Source organism: Perissodus microlepis, chromosome 5 (assembly GCF_051167445.1).
Source record: "Perissodus microlepis isolate ML-2025 ecotype Zambia chromosome 5, ASM5116744v1, whole genome shotgun sequence".
NCBI classification, from domain to species: domain Eukaryota; kingdom Metazoa; phylum Chordata; class Actinopteri; order Cichliformes; family Cichlidae; genus Perissodus; species Perissodus microlepis.
This window is the reverse complement of record NC_140465.1, coordinates 13,011,996-13,033,835: the sequence shown is the minus strand read 5'-3', so window position 1 is coordinate 13,033,835 and position 21,840 is coordinate 13,011,996. Positions and strand designations below refer to the sequence as shown.

General features: G+C 39.9%; 3 protein-coding genes across 5 annotated transcripts in view; all 3 read left to right on the top strand.

Annotated features, from left to right (window-relative positions):
• Nucleotides 1-3: 3 nt before the first annotated feature.
• On the top strand, nt 4-3,593 carry trim107 (tripartite motif containing 107). Its single transcript, XM_084927951.1, has 2 exons — nt 4-122; nt 1,690-3,593. Exon 2 carries the CDS (start codon nt 1,701-1,703, stop codon nt 3,246-3,248), a length of 1,548 nt encoding a protein of 515 aa, XP_084784077.1. The 5' UTR covers nt 4-122; nt 1,690-1,700; the 3' UTR covers nt 3,249-3,593.
• A 531-nt stretch (nt 3,594-4,124) lies between these two features.
• On the top strand, nt 4,125-10,995 carry tpra1 (transmembrane protein, adipocyte asscociated 1). Its single transcript, XM_084927952.1, has 11 exons — nt 4,125-4,310; nt 5,094-5,277; nt 5,451-5,583; nt 5,873-5,959; nt 6,683-6,755; nt 6,949-7,028; nt 7,134-7,244; nt 7,338-7,398; nt 8,053-8,155; nt 8,585-8,665; nt 9,086-10,995. Exons 2-11 carry the CDS (start codon nt 5,105-5,107, stop codon nt 9,354-9,356), a joined length of 1,173 nt encoding a protein of 390 aa, XP_084784078.1. The 5' UTR covers nt 4,125-4,310; nt 5,094-5,104; the 3' UTR covers nt 9,357-10,995.
• Nucleotides 10,996-11,197: 202 nt separating this feature from the next.
• The window catches only part of chchd6b (coiled-coil-helix-coiled-coil-helix domain containing 6b), a 56,145-nt gene continuing 45,502 nt past the window's right edge, over nt 11,198-21,840 (top strand). The window contains exons 1-4 of one of the 3 annotated variants that reach the window (XM_084927954.1): nt 11,198-11,446; nt 12,135-12,234; nt 12,483-12,537; nt 13,361-13,517. In XM_084927954.1, the coding sequence (XP_084784080.1) occupies nt 11,363-11,446; nt 12,135-12,234; nt 12,483-12,537; nt 13,361-13,517 (396 nt within the window). In that variant the 5' untranslated portion in view covers nt 11,198-11,362. The remainder of the gene's footprint in view (nt 11,447-12,134; nt 12,235-12,482; nt 12,538-13,360; nt 13,518-21,840) is intronic. The other 2 variants (XM_084927955.1, XM_084927953.1) reach the window with 2 other exon arrangements.

The following is a 21,840-nucleotide window of genomic DNA, read 5'->3' as shown; positions in this document are numbered from 1 at the left end:
GTGGGTAGGTGACGGCGTCAGTGTTTGCTGAAGGCTACTAGGGTTACAGCGGACCTCTGCGCAGGGCGTTTTCTTGACGCACCTGACACGGAAGAAGCAACAAAAAATTACGGTTCCTTCAGGTAAGTCTTTAAAGCTAGATGGTATGTTTTAAAATAATAATAATAATTTAATGTTTCTAAATAAGTGCTTACGCTTTACACGATGCCCCAGAAATTTGGGGCTTGAGAGGCTTTTGAAGAGCAATCGTGCAATGTGCGATTTAATAAGAAAACAAAGCCGAATTATGTGAGCTCATCTTTTGTTCCAACCCTAGCAGGAAAACGTTCATCGTACATGTGAAGGAAAGTGACCTTTGGATTCTGCTTGTGTGCGTCCTGTTCTCAGGAAAGCGAAACTTAACCAACAGGTTAACAGTCTTCTTACCAGTTACTCGTAGATCTTTCTGTTTCCCCTTTTATGGCCATGACTTCAAGTTTTCGTTTACAGCAGGTATCATGTGAAAGGCATCCTGTGACGATGCTGACATATGGTCTTATTTTGTTTTCAATGCACTACAACTCTTCAGTTGTTGTGCTTAGTCACTGGTGTAACTTCCGGATTTTACTACTGCAAGAAAATATGTGAGACACGGGGAACAATGTAGACGTTACCAGTTATGGGAAAATATCTAATTATCATTTTTTTATTGTAATGCATTTCAGAAAACTAAAAAAACAAACAAAAAAAACGTGGTTTGTCCGTCTGTGTTTCCATAATGTGTTTGCTGTTTTCAGCTTATCAACCCTATCTAGAAAAGAAGTCGATATCGCTCAAATACATTATGCATCCAACCCCCAGACCATGAAAATGAAACCAGATTAAACCTTTTGGAAGCCGAGAAAATAAATATTTGTTATTAGATAATGACAAAAACATAGCCGGGATAGAAGTAACAGAGCTGCAAATCAATGTTACGGTTGCACATATATTTTTCTGATAGTGATTCTAACTGTACATCTATCATTACTGTCATGGTCATGGCCAAAGTTCTGTAAATGATGTCTACCCACATCAGCAAGTGCCTCACTGGTGTCCTTTCCCCTGTGTTTTGTTGTAATAGTTGTTTTTCTCCTCTGCCAGGTGAAATACACTTCATTTTAATGCTCAAACAAAACAAACAAATGTAAAACTTGGTTGGTTTGCAGTTTGGTCATTAAGAAGACAGAAGCTAAAGAGCATTTTTTTTCTTTCTACTGTGTTTGCATTAGGTCTGGACCGCTGCCAAACCAGTTTAGTAACATACTGCTGTAATACACGAACAAAGTGTTATGGCATTGTCTTGCTGACATCAGCACGCCTTCTTTCTGGCAGCATATATTGTTCCGAAACATCTGTAATGCCAATCATCATTAATGGTGCCTTCAGAGATATGCAGTGCTACTCCAGAATCTCTTTTAATAATGTATTTTTCTTTCCCATTGTTGTTTTAACTTGCATATGTAAAATCAATACTTTTACATAGTAAAAAGTATTGAAAATTGATCTGTGATTCATACATGTAGTCATATATGCATTCATTCATAATAATTAGTGTAGAATTTAAGCCCTTTTTGATAATCAGTACAAACCCTAGCAAACAATTACATTAATTGTGTATTGTGAATTACTTACCATTGCAAATGTTTACCCTTGTTTTTTTTTTTTCAGCACCTGTCATCATGTCTGAGAGTGAGAATGAAGAGGCTTTGGCTTTGGAGCTTACATGTCCCATTTGCCTGCAACTATTCTCTGACCCAGTTTCTCTTCCTTGCGGTCATTTCTACTGCTTTGCCTGTCTTGAGACCATGGCAGAAGGCCTTGACCATCACAACTGCCCCGAGTGTCATTCTGAGTACCAGGGATCCGATGCCCTCGTAAAGAACTTCAAAATGCGTAGTATTGTAGAAACCTACAAAGCCACTGCTGGGAAAGTCCTCCCCCCTGGAAACCTTGCTGATGGCAGCTATGTAACGGTCGAGAGCGATCATAGCTCTATGACAGAGGAATCTGAAGCCAAATATCACCAAGTTCAAGAAAAAGCTGGAGAGCTCCAAGAGGAGAGCGAAGAATGCAAAGCAAAGGATGCGTTTCGAATTGGGTCTGGATCCACAGAGCATCCCTTTTCAATGGATCAGGAAAAAGGTGGTGGCAGAGGCAAAATGGAACTGGATGAACCAAAGTTTAAACTGGCGTCGCAAGTGACTGAGCTGAACCTCAAGTTAGAGATGGCAGAGGGTGTCCTTAAGAAAGAAAAGGAGTTGGAGTTAGAGGTGACCACTGCTAGTGGTCGGCTGAGAGAGAAAGCATCCGGCCTGTTAGAGAAGATAAAGGAGCTGTCGCAGAACTACATCGAGGGAGTGACACAGATGATTGAAGAACAGTTAGGTCTACCTGAGGCCATCATATGCTCTCGGGTCAGTCAGGCCTCTGAGCTGACCGAGCAGCTGAGGCAGGCTTTGCAAACAGCTGAATCCCTTTTGAAAGAAGAGGATGGGGCAACATTTAGTGAAGAGCTCCAACGTTTGCAACCACAAATTGCAGATTTGATTTCAAAACAAGTGGGAGAACAGGAAGAGCTTGTTAATGTAAAAGTCAATCTTGCACAGGCTTGTCCCAAGGTGGAAAACATGAATGCTGAGCTGAGGGAAAGACTCGGAGAGATTCAGCGCTCTCTTCGAAACACCCTCAACCCTTCTGAGATCACATTTGATCCAGAAACAGTCCACCCTAACCTTGTTCTCTCAGAGGACTTGAAAACGGCCACATTTAGTGCTGCCAAACAGAACTACCCGTCCTCTCCTAAGAGGTTCGCCAGCTTCTTCCAGGTCCTCAGCAACCAAAGCTTCTCTGAAGGTGATCATTGCTGGGAGGTGGAGCTGGAGGGGTCACCTTGGATCATTGGCGTGTGCTACAGTGGGAAACTAGAACGCAGCGGGGTGCCATCTGCTCTGGAAAGCAGTCGAAGCTCTTGGTGTCTGATGTGGTTCAACAACCTTCTGACTGCCTTCGAGCAAAGTCACAGTGTGCCTTTGAAGAGGACCACAGTGTCACGCAGACTTGAGATCAAGCTGAGCTTCAAGACCCACAGGCTGAGCTTCTACAATGTTAGCCCTACCAGTGGAAAGACTCACATTTATACATTTAAAGCTAACTTAACTGAACCAGTGCACCTGGCCTACAGGATGATGTCAGGTCACCCAAAAGGCCGTGTCACAATTTATTCATAATTGTTACCACAATTTAACAAACTGTGCATAGAAAAAAATAGTAAATAATTTAAGTTAAGACTTGTACAATAAAACAGTTTTGCCTTGTACTAGAGGCTTTACATAATGACGGAGGGATGCTTCTCAATTTGGCATCAACATAAAGTTGTTAATATGAGTGAAATACTTGCAGATTGACTGAAAGACTAGCGCAGACATGAGGGGAATGTGGATAAATATATTTTTTATTACTGCAGCATAATGCACTCCTAATATAATGTAAACAAGGAAGAACACTTTAAAATAAAGATGTACTTTTAAAGATGTTTTTCTACTTTAACTGATAAATAAACTCCTTACAAAATCCCCAGGGCCTCTGTTTCATAATATATTATCATTATATAATTAGTCTTCACAACCATACACGCTATTTTACACATTTGTGAGAGATCAGTCTTTTGTGCTTTGTGTTTTACTTACTTAAGTATTAAGTAAACCAGCGGTCCCCAACCTTTTTTGCGCCACGGACCGGTTTATGCCCAACAATATTTTCATGGACCGGCCTTTAAGGTGTCGCGGATAAATACAACAAAATAAAACTAGTACCGGTACCGAAAAAAGATGGTTTATTCATAACACACGTGAAAAGACCAAGGAAAACCGAGTAAACGATAAAAACAATAACAAAATAACGCTGAAAACCGATAAAAACCCTGAAAACTATACATTTCACACCTGAGCCTCAACTCTCGCGGGCCGGTACCAAACGACTCACGGACCGGTACCGGTCCGAGGCCCGGGGGTTGGGGACCGCTGAAGTAAACAAAACCTCCCTACTACCACATCCATTTCATTAATAAGTATGACATCTCGCGAGACTTGCTCATTCTGTTTGGTGGGTGAGAGTGTCAGCTGACCCGACGGGAAATTTGTTAACGAAAGTATCCGGCATAGCTATGTCCCCTGTTGGAGACCAGTGTGTCGGTCGATTACTATGTGTATGACAACACATGTGCTTGAATTACATTATTGAATAATATATTTTACAGCAGCTATATCTTTAATTCCGAGTCTTCTGAAAAGGTAAGATGCTAATATTTACTATTTCATGCTCCACGGTGTGTCGGCGTCAGTACATTGCCACCAGTTTGTTTTGTTGCTAACGCTAGTCCATCGGGTTTTAAGCTCTGGTACTTTATGTAACATAAACAAGCCGCATGTACCATGAGTACTATTGTCATTGACGAATTTGTTTCTGAGGAATGAGCGAGTAGTTTCGTTTAATAAACAACACAAATTCTGACGGGAGCTAACGAGCTTAGCGGCTTAGCTAACGTCTGAAATTCCCCTTCCCTAACTGAAAGTATTCCGATAAATAATACGCAGAAGTCCTGCTGCGACATGATTCCTGCCCATTTTCAACTTTAGCTGACTCTAGCAAAAAATGTACTTATGTTAGTCTTAGCCCCTGGTATTTTTGTAAGCTGTGGACAAGTTTGGAAGGCTACTGTAACTTGTCTCTTGTCCAGTTGTTGTGTAGGCGTCAAGTAAATGTTAACGAGATTAGTGTTACTGCTTGGCACTGAACACTGGATGTCGAGTTTCTCATTATGTAACGTTCAAGTACATGAGCTGTGATTTCTTGATACATCGACTGCACTACTTCTTAAAGAAGTGTTCCCGTGTATATAGCTTTATCTAGAAGACCAACTATAAATTCTTTAAAGGAGGATACAGCAATCTTGTATGTAGCTAAAGCAGACCCTTCAGTACCTGCAGTACCCCCACAGTAAAGTTCTTACACATTTCAAAATGACTAACCGTGTTTAAAATATTATTTGACTTAATCAGATATTTTTCCCTCAGGCTCTGACACCATGCTAGCCACAGTGACTACTGTGGTTAGTTTTTCTCAGGACAATGGCAGTGTTTCACCTACGCCACTGGGAAACACAACAGCATTCTCAACCTGGCAACCTGATACCCAAAACAACATCACCAAGCCTCACAAATGCCTACAAGTTCTCTATGAGGACATTGGAGAATCCAGGTAATCAGTTGATTGTGCAAAATTATTGTTGAAACTACTGTTACTATAAGTGCAAAACAGAGACTGTTCAAAGTAGAAATTTACCAGATTATCAAAAATGTTTATAGATATGCACTCTTTGCTGAAGGACTTAATCCCTTCATTTACCCTTCACATTCACCTGTCTGCTTCAGGGTGCGGTTCTGGGACATTTTATTGCTCGTGCCTAATGTGGCCTTCTTTGTATTCCTGATGTGGAAGCTGCCCTCAGCCAGGGCAAAGATCCGACTCACCTCTAGCCCCATCTTCGTCACTTTTTACTTGCTGGTAGGACACAAACTGTACAATCAGTGGATGTGCTTTTTCCTCTTTGAACTGGTATACCAAAGCATTTAAGATGTAAAAGATTGATCTATTTGTCAAACAGTATATTAATACACCTTACCTCAGCCTGGCAAAGCAATAAAGGAACTGTTGTCAATAGTGTTGTTGAGTACAGGATTGTTATCAGCTGTACTTTGGCCTAATTTTCCACCAGTATATGATTTTATTATGACCATGTTATGTTGACAGACTATATCATGTAGTCTAACGTGTTGTGTGCTGTGGTTCTTAGGTTTTTGTTGTTGCAGCAGTTGGAATTACCCGGGCTATAGTGTCCATGACTGTCAGTGCATCCAGTGCTGCCACCATTGTAGACAAAGTAAGCAAGCGCATGATCCACAAGTAAAACTTTACAGGTTTATGGCTACAAGTTGTAATTTAAAGTAAAATTATAATCTGTGATAGAAATGACACCCGTTTGGTCGTAGCCACGCCACGCCCAAAACGATTGAGTCTGTTACGGTGTCAGTTTGTTTTCAGAAAAAGCTGTAAAACAGAGCTGAATTTCAAGTTATTATCTACTGTTTCAATTTAATATGTGTCTTCCCATTCCTAATGTTACTGCAATGTACAAATGGGAGCATACCTGGAATTTGTTAAAACGTCTTTTAATTATAGGCTTATAAGAGACTGAAATGTATGCCTTTTCTAAGTCTCTTGTGTACAAAACAGTCTGGGTTTCTGTCAGTATAAATATTTGACTTGTACTGAAATGACAGGGACATTATCCTGCAAGAGATATCTTTTTATTAAGTGTCCAAAAAAGTTTTTGACCTTTCATGTTTAAAAGAAAAGGCGTAGCTTCATTCCACACATACCAGGCAGATCACTATGGAGCTTAGAGAGATGGACCTGTTATTTCCATTGCACATTATCAGGGCTAAACTATTAAATTTACCAAAAAAGAATGAATGAATGAATATATAACATAATGGTGTGTCTGCTGACCTTTAAAGTTATGTACTTCGACTTAACACGTGTTAATACACAGCTGATCTCCTTAACAACAGGAATTCCTCCTAAAGATTTCTTTTCTGTTTAGGTGCTCTGGGAAATCACTCGTTTTTTCTTGCTGGCTATTGAGCTCAGTGTCATCATCTTGGGACTGGCTTTTGGTGAGTTTGTCATGTTGGTTTCAGTTCTCATTTACCACGCATTTTATTTTTAGATGTGTAATGTTTCTAGCGTTTTACATGACAAATATGTTTAATATGTTTTTGTTTTTTGTTTTTTTCTTTTCAGTGCTAAGTGCAATTAATTTAATGCAGCTGTTTTCCTGTTAAGCGTGATTCTTCCTCTGTTCATTAGGCCACCTGGAGAGCAAATCCAGCATAAAGCGTGTGCTGGCTATTACTGCTGTGTTGGCTCTGGCGTACTCAGTCACACAGGTAATGGCAGATGGGAGGTTAAATATAGTTTCAAATGATTACCATCATGACATATTGTGGCAGGAAATTCTGCATGCAGATGAACTGAATAATACATTGTCTCAGGGCACGCTAGAGATACTGTATCCTGACAGTCATCTGTCAGCGGAGGACTTTAACATCTATGGTCACGGGGGCCGGCACTTCTGGCTGGCAAGCTCCTGCTTTTTCTTTCTGGTCAGTAACTCCATTATAATGGCAGCATGAGCAAAAAGATCCTTTACCATAAATGATCAGCCTGTTATCTCATATTTGTCTTTTTTTAAATAGGTGTACTCTTTGATTGTGATCTTACCAAAAACTCCAGTAAGAGAAAGGATATCTCTGCCATGTGAGTTAAAAGTTAAATTGCATTAAACAACAAAGTTAAGATTGGAGAAGTAGAATTGCTCCTAACTTTTGATATGATAAAAAAAAATGTTACAGTTTTTCAATAGCAGAAGTATTTTTGACCTAATTGGCCACATAAAGTCATGTCTTGTCTTTTATAGGTTAACTTTTTAAAACCACATCTATACTTACCTCACGCAGTTGTATTTCCTCTGCTGCGTTTGTGTCATTGTCTTCATTTTCACATCCTCACACAGTTGATCAGAAGAGCCATTGTTGTTGACCTTTGCTATATAGTTAGAGTAGTTGGGGGATTTATCAGCGAAGTTCCATAAAGGGTCTTATTTATAGTGAGTCATTATCCACAGTAGAGGCCAGTAGGGGGCGGCAACGAGAGAGCATAGATCATTTTGATGGCTCCAGTTTCCTGACATAAAGGGCAGTAAAAGTATCTTAATTATAGTCAAACTTTTGCATGTCCCACTGGTTTTTTTTTTTTTTTCATCAAGTGAAAATTAACAGTCTATAAAGACTGAAAGAGAGGGGGGGAAAACACTTTTCTTACTCAAATATCGTTAAAGCCAAACTTGGTATTTAACATATTAAATTTACCTGCAAAACCCTGATTGATCTCTGTTTGGCTTCCTTTCTCCAGCTAAGAGGAGTTTCTACGTCTATGCTGCCATCCTGTCATTGCTGAACCTCGTTCAGGGCCTCGGCAGTGCTCTGTTGTGTGCTGGAGTCATAGAGGGACTATGGTCAGTATTCTGAAGCATATTTGCTTATATTACATCAAAAATACATTATATAGCTATAAAGCCAATTTAGATTTTTTTTTGTGATTAAAATAAGTAAATCAAGCCTCATATTTAATTTTATGCTTCTAAGAAGAAACAATAGCTGCATTCAGAGCAGCTGTGGCTCTAATGCTTTGTAAGCCTATTAGAAAATGCCCTTGATATGGAGCTGGCTGCCTGTTTTAAAACCTCTTAGTATTTTAATTTTGTTGGCTGAGTTGCACCCACTGGGATGACTCACTGTTTTGCTGGGTCCACCAAAGTTCAGTGGAGTTTATACGGGCGAATCTGAACATAATAGTCAGGCAGCAATCTGTTGGTTATGCTTTTTGTGAAGCTGAGAGCTGAATAAGCTTACTGAGACGGTTTGCTCTTTCTCCTGTGAACCAGCTGTGTGGATGTCACAACGTTCCTGTACTTCTCTGCCTTCGCTCCACTCATTTATGTCACATTCCTCAAAGGCTTCTTTGGGTATGTAGTCACATGAGATGTAGAGAATAAGAGTGTAATCAGCACTTATTATACATTTGTTTTTTTTTTCTTATTAGTTTTTATTTTTTCTACTTCCTTGTTTTTTAAATTCAGCTTTGCTTTTGGTTTAGTTTCCAGGTGAATTTGCTAATTTCAGTTTAGCTTTTTTGTTTGAAAATTTAATATTTTAGTTTGTTTTATTTATTTTGTTTGTTTCAGTGTTAGTTTTAGTCTTTGTAATTATGTTTGTATTGAGGACTTATGTCAGACAGGATTCAGGAAATGTAGCCTATAGATATGACCATGAAGTGGTTTTCTCTTACATCAGTTTAGATGCTTGATTTATTTGATGAACACTGCAGGAGCTGACAGTTTTAGGTCTGTACAAATAAAAGCTTACCTTTTCCCTCATCTCTGCAGTTCAGAGCCCAAGATCCTATTCTCCTACAAGTCGCAGGTAGATGAGCCAGATGAAAGCGATGTCCACCTTCCTCCAACCGTCGCTGCAAACCTTGGTCGTAAGGAGATGAATGACCAGGGCCTGTACTATTCCTCCACCCAGATTGATGGCTCTGGTCCGAGCAGTACTCGCATGGTTGGAGCATACCTGGATGATGTTGCCTCCGGACCCTATGGGTCCAGCAGCGTTAACAGCGTTGAAGCTGACCGCTGGAGACCTGTAATTGTGTGAAGGGGTCAAGAGTTGTACAGCTGGACTAAAATTGTTGTGCATGTGTAGTGTTGTCAGCAATATGGGGATCAGTGAAATTGGTGCAGAACAAAGCAGTTGGACACCAAGGAGGGTGATAGTGGTCTTTTTTTGGAGGCCTGAAAGAGTGGGCGCTTAAAACAAACAAACAAACAAAGAAAAAAAAAAACTTATTTCTGAAGGACTGTGAATTTAGCAACTGCTTTTGTAACATTGTCCAGAGTGCATTGCTGCTGCTGCTGCTGCTGCTGCTGCTGCTGCTGCTCCAGCTCCCAAATGGGAGCGCTGCCCCTCATTGTGGCCCCAACAGGCTTGATAATGATTCTGCTCTGCAAGCTCTTATTTCTGGGAGTTTATTGACTCGTCTCACCACATTTTCTGTCATTCCAGCACTAATGCAACAATGAATATCTCAGTTCTCACCGATGATGTTTTAAACCTATTTTAATTACAAAAGTTTATAAAACTGATCAAACATTCTTGTGATGGAAACCTTACATCTGTACATTCCCACTGAAGACTTTCAGTAACAGCATCTCATCTGACTTAAGATTTGTGACCGATCAGGCTAATCAGTTTGCACTGGTCACATTGCTTATTGGAAACACTTCAAAGACTTGTGCTAATTCATTTGGTATGTGTTGACAAGTAAAACAGTGTTGTTGTGTTGTATGTCACTTCATTATAATAGGGAGCTGCTGAATACAGGCAACGCATTGGTGTTAAAGGTCAGAATGTCACAGACACAAAGGATAATTCCTAACAATTGAAGCCAGATCTTGTGGATGACATCTTTTCATTTTTGTTTTTTTTGTGTGCTTTTTACTTTAATTCCAGATTAATCAATGCTGCCAGTGAAATGACATTTGTTGGCAAGTTATGTGTGTGAGATAAAAGACAAAATTTGCACAAACTTATTTGTGTATTCCATGTCAATCTTGTGATTGATACCAGTGGTTTTCCAGTTTTGCTTGCTGCCAAAGGTTGCTGTTGCAGATTTGATTTTTTTCCCTTATGTTCAGAGTTACAAATGTTACCACAAGTGGTGAACGTACACCAAAAACAACTGTTTTCATAGTATCTAATGGGGGTATTGATACAGTTTCATTACGTAGTTTAAACTTTTGTCTTTTGACAAACAAGGTCAGGCACTTGCATTGGATCATTGTAATACATTGACATGGATAAGTATATTGCATACTGTTGCCAAGGAAAATACAATATTTGGTATGAGGTGATTGCTGTATTTAAGCTAGCAGTATTCATCAGCATAGTGTTGTAACCAATATGCAAAAAAATAAAAAATAGGGGGTTGCAATGATGTTTTTCATAATATGATTCATTTGCATTTTTCCTGATTTGAAATATTTTATCCTCAAATGTAAATTTGTTGTTTTATGTGGGGTGATTGATTAAAATATTCTTTTCCTTTTGTTGGACAAGAGTTCACAAGTTGCATCACAACAAAATTCCACTCTTGACAACATTTGATGGTGAAATCCTTTGGAAATGATGTTTAAAATTGCCTTTTTATTGAAGTGCATTTATTGTACAATATTCCAGCCATGTCAAATCAAGGTGTTAAGCATTCCATGAACTAAAGAATAAACAGTGAACTCTTTGTTTCAATTGTTTTTTTCTAGTATCTATAGTGTGTGTGTGTGTGTGAGCAAATGCGCTCTGTATGATCTTAAATATACCGCACAGGTCGCGTTTTAGATTCGTCAGTCTTGCGTTTAACTACAATTCCCATCAACCCTTCGTCCTTTTACGATAAGCTACTGTTAGCCATTGGATCCGTAATGTAAAATCTGGCCAATGAGCTTTCAGGATACTGCAGCGTTAAAATGACCTTTATTGGAGTATTTTGACCAGCAGTCGCTGTGGCGGCGACTCGAGCTGCTCTCCAATTTATGTCTTCTTCACATAACAGTCGACTTGGCTTGTATTGCGTGATTTAATTGAGTGGGAACGGAAAACTGGTGAAAATGGGTGGAAACGGGAGCACGGCGAGGAAAGTGTCATTCGGACTGGACGAAGACGAGAAGGTCACAGTAATTGAAGGAGTGAAGGTATAGAGTACAACGTTGTTGCTTTAGGGGTAATCCACACCAGTTTTAATTATTATTATTATTATTATTATTATTATTATTGTTACGGTATAGCGGCTAATGGCAGAGGCAGTAGTGGGATTTTATGGTGGTATCCGTCTGTCTGCTGCGAGCCTGACAGGTCCAGTGTCCTTAAATGAACCCGGGTCAGAACTTCTTTTTCCTGTCATGTCCAGCAACTGTTGCCCTCTTTCTTAGATTAGTAGGTTATTATTTTAGTAGTGTAATGGATGACTGATAAAATGCTAGCACAGCGGACAATTTCACAGCACTTGGTCACATGAGATGCTGGTGTTATTTCCACAGCAAACCGCTGATAGCTAAGACGCTATGTCAACAACAGCAAACACGTTAAGTCCTTTGCTGTTGTTGACTTCTGTAATCAGAAGTACATGTCATGAAACATGGGGATTGTCGTCAACATATTTGCAGTTTTGCAGCATGAGAATATGTAATCTTTTCTATCCATGCAGGCAAATAGCTAGCTAGCATTTGTTTCAATACCTGGTCATTGGATTGGTGAGGTGTACAGAAGTATTTTCTGTGTTATAGGACACTTGAATAGGCTAGGCGATGGACTTTAAACCTCTTAAGATTTAATCTGGTATACATTTACACTGCATTGCATGTGTTTATTAATCCCATCCAGCTCTCAGAAGATGTGCTCCGCAGGATGAGGGAGTCTCGGGGGTCTGACAGCAACAAGCCACCAAAGTCCTTGCCGGACAGTCACAAACCACCACCATCAAGTATGTCGCTGGTCAAAGGCCTTTCCTGTCTCACAAACTTCCCATTGTAACCACAGCAAACATGTTCCCATGCACTGATTCTTGAGCACAGCATCAGAATATAGTATAATTGCAGTAGATAGCTTTGCCATGATTCATGTCTGAAGGGATCTTATTATACACACCCCTAACCCTGCTGCAAATCCTGCAAACGGGTTCATACTGTCATTTTTATATGCATCAGTAATCCTTATCCAATTGTGTGTTAGGTGCAAAACCATCAGGACCATCTTCTAAAGAAATTCAAGAGGAAATGCGGAAAAAGTAGGTGCTCACAATGTCAAGGTCACTGTTCCCTTGTGTTCAGTCATGCTTGTTTACATGTTTAGAATTTGTCCTGTAAGTTGCTCTGTTTTGTACACACACTACCTGTTGTTTGTCTGTAGAGGGATCACTCCTCTGGTGCTTTTTCTGAAGTTTCTTCTAGTTTTCACAGTTACTGACAGGAGCTTTTTTTTTTTTTTTTCTTACCATGTTCACAAGGCTAAGGACTTGGATTTTCTTGGATTTTACATGCCATAGACTGTAAACCTGTTTGAGACACATTCTTGATTTCAGATATCAAATTGTCACAAATTGAGTTGTATTTCTGTCATAGTTGGTTAAGGAACAGCTGCAGCTGAATTCATGTTGAATACATGTAGTTGACAGATATTTGAAATGACGTGCACACAGTGTGCAATGTTTTGCAAACGTACACATGCCGAGTGACCTATTGACACTGCCTGTGCTACATTACTCTGTATAACGGGCATGTTTCTGTGCTGTTGGAGTGCCTATATGCTGTGCTGAGCCTCTGAAGACTTACATATTGAAGTCCAGCAGTTCTCACTCATGCTCATTGCAATGCAGTTAATTTACTCTATCTATATTTTATTTTTCTATCACATTACAGTGGAAAACCATGTGTAACATTCTGGAAGTGACTTCTGTAGGCGTTTTCCACATTTATTTGTAATGCTTTGCATAAAGCAATATCTGTAAAACCTCAGTGGCTAACCCACTATGTGAACAAAAACTTCAGGGGGCTTTCCATTGCAAAATAAAGTGTCAAAGGTTAATAGATCTCATGTTTCAATTACTTTAGCTTTGAACGTCAACAGACCATGGTGAAGGAGGAGTTGGCCAAACTGGCCCAGAGGGAGAATGAGAATGCAGCAATCACTGGCCTGGATGAGCTGACCTCTGCCCTCATCATAGAGAAAGGAAAATCCCTCGAAGAGCACGAAAAGTCCAAGATACTGGTGAGTGATGTTTTCTGGATCTATGCCAGGAGCACATTTATTTGAATCTTCACGTCCTGCATAATTTCACTAGACACGTCTTGATAAAAATATACTTAATTTGTTAAGGCTTAACCTTGGTAATGCTCTTACATGAATTTAAAGATATGGGGAGACGTGTTTGTGATTGTTTAAAGTTCCAGAAAGTTAAAAAGAGCAGTGTTAATTCGTTGAGATGCTGTGTAGATCTATTTATTTATATTTTTTAGGCTAAGTTAATTGTTCCAAGACTTTAACATGAAATAATGACTCAATTTTTTATCATTAACCCTGGAGAACCCATGGGGTCAGAGCCGACCCCATTGGTTTTCTAGGGAAACCATGGGGTCAAATTTGACCCCATGGGTTCTCCAGGGTTAAAATTGTAAAATCTAGCAGTAGTATGGATGCAGAGTACTACCCTAATGTAGTGGTAAACAGCACCCTCTACTGCTTTGACTTTGAATACTGAAGCTTTAGTGAAGCAGGGGATATCTGTGTGTCCATGTTTTTGCTCTGCACTTCTGAATAACATGTTTGTAAAAGCAGATAAATCAGATATTTGGATATTCAAAATCTGATTGTCTTCTTGTTGTTCAGTTAGTAACATTTGTCTTATCATCATAGTTGGTACATGAAAGCTTAGTTCAGTATACTGCAAAACTCAGTGGTCACAGGTGTTACTATGCTATTTGTGTTTGGCATTGGTTGGAGTTTCTGATGATGTGAGAGCAACATAAACGTCATGGTGGAAATATACAGTGTCTACAGATCATGGAAATTTCTGATGGTTCTCGTAGTGCTTTGTGGCCAGCAATGACTTACTTCTGCAGGTCATGTCAGTAACAAGAATATATGATCACTAAGTGTCTCCTACTATGAATTTTAACACTCCACATTAATGTCCTAGTGTTTAATTAAATGTAGGTAATCACGTCACCCTCGCCTTTTAGAAGCGGCCTGGTATTAACAGCGTGGCAACAATAAACTTGACAATTGGATACAGAACCTGTGATGTTTCAGCATTTTACTGTCTCAAAGCAGGCTTGTTGAAACAAAATGTTGTCAATATTCATAATTTAGACTGGTAATGAGTCAAGCCAGCAGTGTGGTGTGTGTAGGATTTCAAACAGAGACGTTAGTGAGTCAGATGTGTGAGGAGTTTGATGTGAGATGGAAAATAATGTCTAAAGGCAGTAAGCTTGACTCAAAGGCTGGAAACCCTCCTGTGTGTGTGTGTGTGTGTGTGTGTGTGTACACGTGTTTGTATCTTAAACAAGTGTGTTTTATGTGTGTTAAACTTGGATAGAGTGTTTCTCTTATTAGTGACATCTATGTATAATTATGAGCAATGAACTATTGCTGATGATTAATTAGCAGTTCTCTCCCTGGTGGCTTCACTTGGCTCTGCTAAAGTTAAACATTGTGGATTTCCTACAACCCCGTCTCCCTCACTCTCTTTCTCCCCTCCAATTGATTTGTCCTGCAGTGTCTTTTCAGCGTGCCAGCCCGCTGTAATGAATACTGAATGAAGCCGCTGGCTTAGCTTACGCTGATACGGGCACCAAACATTTAATAATGTTGCATTGCAATGACAAACTGAGCACTTCCCCTCAAAGCCTTGTTTTCTACTTTTTCTGTCAGGACAAGTCAATACAAGGCGTCAGTGTGTGTGAAGCTGTGTGTTTGTGTTCAAGGAGGGATGGACTAAAAGTGTTGCCTGTCTGTGGTTGTAAAGAGCAGAAAAGAAGTGTTGAGGAGACTCTGTCATTGCTTCTAGCGTGTTTGAGAAGGTTGAGCCTGACAGGTACAGGTGCAAACTATTTAAGTAAAAGGAAAGGGATTTTATTTATTTATTTATTTATTTTTAGCCTTTAAGTGATGATAGAGTTGCTGTAGATAACCTGCACAGTGAGTGAGAGAAGCCTAGAGGTTCCCACCTTTTCCTCTTTCTCACTTGTCTTTCTTTTTCAGTCTCGCCTCTAACTCCCCCTTATTTCTGCTCAGCTAACACATTTATTATTCCTCAGCTTGATTTCTATCCTGCTTAAACTATAACCCATCCTTAATTGACCAAAAACGATAAGACAAAACCTAGAAGACCTTAGTTCTGAGATAATGAGATGATAAACATTTTCCTGCTTGTGCTGTATTGCTTCAACTTTTTAGTGCATTCAAAGAACTGATTTAAAAGCTCCTCCATTCTTAGCGGGTGGGCTTCCCTCTCTTCTTTGTATTTTCCATTGACCTTACATTGGAAACGACCTTGCAAAAACGCAGCTGGAGGCTCCAAGAACAGCTTTCCCAAGCCCCCTGTCTTTCCCCATTACACTTTCAAATGCACTTTGAGTAATTTCTGCGCTTGCCATGTTCCTTAAAGGCAGATGCATTCTCACACACACTTCTGTGACACTCGCCACAGTATATTGGCACATATAGCGCACGCTTCTGGCCTTATGCCTCTGCACACAACCTCGGTAGCATTAAGCATTACTGGTGGGTTGATTAGGGGGGTGTGAAGGCATGTACCCACTGAAGAGCTGCTCCTCACACTGCCTCAGGCTGCCTGTCACAAACATTCACATTAGCCATTTACCCCACACTCATTACCGACCAACACCACCACCGCCATGAGTATTTGTGTGTCTGTCTGTGTCATTGCATATGTATACCTGTGCATTAAGTTCGTTCCATCTGCCAATCCACTCATAATGTTGACTCTTTCCATCTACGGCCCATTAATTCTTTCACATTAACTATAATACTATAAGAGTCTAGCTATCTTTTCTTTTACAGACTTGTTAGTGATTTTGGTCAGACTTTTTCACACTTATTCGCCAAATGTGTAACACTTTCTCAAATTGTAGCTGTGTTCTTGCTGTACTCCCCAGTTAACACTGTCTGTTTTAACTAATGATGTCATTGTGGAAGAAGTGTGTTTTCAGAAATAGTGCCACTGAAATTTAGGGTAAAGATTAGGACTAATAATAGCTAACAATCCCTATTATTAGAGGAGCTTCTTCTCCTTTAGGGATCACCCCAGTGGATCAACTCTCTCCATCTCATCCTCGCGCCCTCCTGTCACGCCAAGTTCCTACACATCCTCCTTCACTACATCTATGAATCTTCTCTATGGCAAAAATATTACACCGGATGCCCTTCCTGATGCAGACCCCCATTTATCAAGATTGGGAATGGCACTAGAAGTGTACTGGCTTGCCACCCTAATCGTACCCCACCACACAGTTGTGGCTATTATTAATATCTGAAGATATTATCAAGATACTAACCCCATGTTTGCCTACTGGTGGTGGTCAGAGGGCCCAGGGGCGCCTGTGTCCGGCAGCCTCGCCTCTGTCAGTGCGCCCCAGGGCAGCTGTGGCTACAATGTAGCTTGCTATCGCCAGTGTGTGAATGTGTGTGTGAATGGGTGAATGACTGAATGTAGTGTAAAGCGCTTTGGGGTCCTATGGACTAGAAAAGCGCTATACAAATGCAGGCCATTTACCATTTACCATTTACCCTTAAAATACATTTGTAATGGTTTTTCCACAAAAATACTTTTTTGGGGGCAGATGATGCTTTTAAATTGGGTTTATTTATTTATTTTTAATGTGTATCAGGTGATGTGGGAATCTGTGTACTCCTCCAAAGTTTATTTTCTGTACAGTGCTGGATTCTTTTCTACTCCTACTTCTGACTCATATTTCACCATGTCCAAGTTCTCACCCCACCTACAAAGGTGCTCTTAAGAAGTGCATTCAACTTGGCTCTTGCAGTGTGTCATCCTGTCTCATTCTGAGACTATATTTAACTGTTACACCACGAGTGAAGACACAGAAGAGATGACGCCTTACATTAACACCTAGTCCCTTCTCCTCTCCTTTCTTTCATTAGCACCTCCTGTGTTTGTGTTTTCCCCTGCCTGTTCTCTCCACCTCAGAGGTGTCATTTCTGCTGCAAGTAAAATGCAATTAGTATGCACAGGTATTCAGTGCTGAGCATCTAACACCCGGAGACATGCAGACAACAACAAGCATCTGCTTGAAGCTATTGAATTTCAGAAGCCGGAAGGGTGTGAAGAATAGACTTTAATACCTGCGTGTGGACCACGGGTGAATGTTCGTATTCCTGTATATTAAAAGCATTCTTTTATCTGCTGTCTCCAGTGAAGAAATCGTGATAAACAGCAACATGAGTGCTCATACTATTCTAATTCAGATCTGCTTAGCAGAGTTCCAGATGGATCCATTTCAGTGACAATATTATGAAGGAACTAATAAAAACTAAAGGCACTGATATATATGAAGATAATCTTAGGAGAGAAGGACAAATAGACTGAGTGCCAGCTATGAATCTTTTTATGAGAATTTACTGTTGATCAGTCTTTTGAGCTTTATCTGTCGTTCTTGAAAGTGTTTGTATTATTATAATTCTGCATGTTATAGTGTAGAATTTATATTTGCACTAAAGATGTCGACTCGTTTGTATTCTACAAACCAAGAAGAACCCCCCCCCCACACACACACACACACACACACACACACACACACACACACACACACACACACACACACACACACACACACACACACACACACACAAAATTCAAGAGTCAAAGATATTTTTTTTTTTGTCAATTTGCTTCTTGTACAGGACATTCAAGAGAATCAAAATTCTGTTTCTCTTTCACCTTCATATAAAGAAAAAATGAGAAAAGATGAAGCACTCGCCAGGGAATACATAAAAACGAAACCTAAAAAGAATAGTGGTAGTAGTGGAAAATATAAATAAATGAATAGAATAGCTTGAGAGATGTACAAAAATGGTCGTGCAAATGGCCAACAGGAAAGCTGCTTTTGCGAAGCTTTGGTTGAATGTGTTGAACTGTAAAGAATGCTTTTTTTTTTTTTTTTCATGTGAAAATTGGTAGCACAGTTTTAGCTGAAGTGTGTGCGATAAGAGGTGATGCGCCCGTTTGGTCAGTCCTCGTGTTCTCACACCTCCTCCTTCCTTTTAACACCCTCGCCAGATTGTGGGTTATAGATTTAAATCCTGCAGCAGGTAGTTCTGTAAGTCTAAAAATGTAAATGTTGCTGTGAGGCGATGCTTCTGGGAATTTGATGTCTTTCGTCGTTTTGTTTCCTTTTATAGCAACATGCAGCCTGTTTTTCTTTACCATATATTTCTAAGTAATTTCCATTTTCAGTTATAAGTTGATATGCCTGCTATTTGGACGTTTTTCATGGTGACATAATAGGATGTAAGCCAGTAAAGTTTCACTAGATGGCACTGTTGATGCATGTTTGGTTAGCCGGAGGATTAAAAGAAGGATGAATGTGTGTTCTGCACAGCAACATGTGCTCCTGGGCAACATGTTCTTCCAGCATTTATTCCTCCTCCTCTGTGTCTCATCTTTTTATCTGCCCTTTATATGTGTGTGTGTGTGTGTGTCTGTTTTACTGTGTGTGTATGTGTGTCTGTTTGTGCCCGTGTGTGACTGATGACTCAGAGTGAAGCATTTGACACTGTCCAGAAAACCGATGATGAAAACCAGGGTGAAAAGCACAGAATTCATTAAATTCAGACCTGAGATGACAAACACTCAGACCACAGGGTTGATGCCACACATGTTAACAGTATTGCCCAGCTGCTGTGTAGAAACACTCGGAGATGACACTTGACAAGACTGGAAATGTTGTGTTTTGCACTGAATATGCAGCCTTTCAGCTACAAGATGTTCTCACTAACCAGCAGGCCCCCCTGCTGTCTAAGTCTAAAAGACATTTGTCTCATTACTGAGTAGAATTCTCTGCAAAAGATCTCTCTGCTGTTGTTTCAGCACATTGCCACACTTTTATTGATTACTTTAACCTTTATCTTTTAATTAACTGTTTCCATTATCTCTGTGATTACATACACTAAGCGTTAGGATATTATTTATTAACATACTCATTTATATACTTGCCTGGAATTGTATACCTCCTTGCTGATTTGGCCTGTGGCTACGCTATTCTGTCTGTTCTAATTACTTCAAGTATACGAATCGAGCAACAAGCGTGTGGCTTCAGCTCTAATTCATGGGATACTTTTTCATTAAGGCAAGATAACCTACACCTAATTCAATAGTTTCACATGATTATAGAGCAGATTATCTGATCTTGTAGGTGTACAAGATCAGGTGATCACTGCTTGAGGTTGTACTTTCATTCAGTATTTATCTTTCCACATTTGTTTTTCTTTTTTTTTTTTTTTGGCTGCCTGACTAGAAATCTTTATGGAAACACCAACATTTAATTTAGCCTGACATTTTAGATGCAGTCACATTCAATGTGTTTGCTTTTCTTTGTCTAGCACCATTCGTTTTGTCTTGACCCACCCATTATAGTAGCCTGAGAAGTAATTGTGACTGTTATGATGGCTGGCTGCGGTAGAAAATGGCAGCATTAGGCTAAAGATGATCCATAGAGCTCAGAAGTAGAGAAACACAGTTGGGGAAAGACAGTAGTAGCTGAAAGGCAGATAGAAGATAATTTATTACTATAGCCCTTACAAATGAAGACGTCTCACTATGACTGTCTGACTAGATAACCAGGCCTGGTTATTGGCCAAAGACACAGAGACAGGAGGATGACAAGAGAGAGGAGATACTTGATCAATAAAAAGAATGCTTGTGGAAAAGCATGTGTAGATATTGCAGTGGATTGAGAGGAATTTGTACTGAAACTGAGTGGGTTCACCATAAGAGAGGCGTTTGAGTCCAGCAGAATGACGTGCTGTGAAGGTGCACACGGCGTTTTATAGAAGCCGACTGAGGATGAAGTACAAGCGATTCAGACACACACATTCACACACGGCTAAACCACTTGTTATCAGCTAGTGTAATCACAGACTTGACATCTTTTCTGCATGTTAAAGCAGCTAAGCCCTTTGTGCACACTCTCACTCGCTCACACACTCGCACCGTACATCGTCTAAAGCAACAGTAATTGCTGACGAGCAGAGCGCTCACCGGATGAGGAGATTTTGATCGGTGCCGAGCAGCGAGTGAGCGCCTCGTACAAATCCTGTCAGTTCAAAGGACAAATGTGTAGGACTGGAATACCTCTCCACTCTCCAGGAGAGTGGTTGTGATGTAATGAGACGGCTGGACAAGACCTATTATCCACAGGGAAAAAAATAATTCCTCTCAGATAATTGTTCTCATAGGAGGCTATAATGATTAATGTTTGAACACTCAAAGTATGAGTCAAAGGTTTTAAAAATTTTAGGAGTTTTTGCTAATTGTTAAAGTAAAATGTTAGGTTGACTGGGCTGAAGCTTCCACAGAGAAAAACAAAGGCAGGAGTGCTGACCCTGAATTTGTTTTACGTGAAAGTTTTATTTGATTCTAGCTTTTGTTTTTGTTTCATGTGGAAGTCTCAAAATTACCAAGATATTACTTAAGAAAATTCTATTTGCAGTTTTGTTTTGTTTTTGCTTTCTTTTACTATTACCCAGTTGTCCAACAAAGCCTCTTTCTTTTTAGTTGAATTGCATCATTTTTCCTCGATCCCTCCTTTCATTTTTTTTCATCTTAGTGTCTTTTTCACTCTGTCTCTGTGACAGTCTGTGGTGCAAAGCAGGCTGACGATGAAGTGTTAATTCATTTAACCTCCCCCAGCTATGTGACAACAACACACATTTAATGAGCAAACAGCTAGACTAACCAATTCATGCCTTTTGTGTTTGTAGTACACTGTGTGTGCGTTCTCATGTTTGGTTTCACGTGTCTCTTGTGGCTGCATGCAGCTATGTACTTCATAAACAGATGTCAGGGTGAGGATTTATGCTCATGTATGTAAACATCACCCTGTTTCTTACTAACACCCCCTGCTGTTTGTTTTTGTGTATCAACTATGAATTGTAAATTCAGTCCAGTTGTTACAGAAGATGTAAACTCAATGGCCACGTTTGTCAAGTACAGCTGTTCAACTGCCCATTAATGCAGAGACCTAATCATCACCCAGTCACATGACAGCACATCGATGCTGCAATGCGTCTAAAGTTCAAACCAGTAAGCACTCTTTCCAGCCAAGGTATGAAGAAGAGTATCTCTGTTGGACTCTACATGTTTAACATTTGAGCACAATGTCTACAGCTGCTTAAGACCACACCAGGTGCCATTCTAGTCGGCTAAGAACAGAAAACTGAAGCTACGGTTGGCCTGGGTTCACCAGAAGTTGGGCAGTAGAAGATTGTTGCCTGGTCTCATGAGTCTAGATTTGTGCTACAACAGTTGGATTGTATCAACAGTTCAAACTCA

Coding starts and splice junctions, on each gene's coding strand:
- trim107 (XM_084927951.1), top strand. CDS start 1,701: ATGTCTGAGAGTGAGAATGAAGAGGCTTTGGCTTTGGAGCTTACATGT.
- tpra1 (XM_084927952.1), top strand. CDS start 5,105: ATGCTAGCCACAGTGACTACTGTGGTTAGTTTTTCTCAGGACAATGGC. Junction 6,756..6,948: donor CATCTTGGGACTGGCTTTTG/GTGAGTTTGTCA, acceptor TCTGTTCATTAG/GCCACCTGGAGAGCAAATCC. Junction 7,245..7,337: donor GCTCCTGCTTTTTCTTTCTG/GTCAGTAACTCC, acceptor TTTTTTAAATAG/GTGTACTCTTTGATTGTGAT.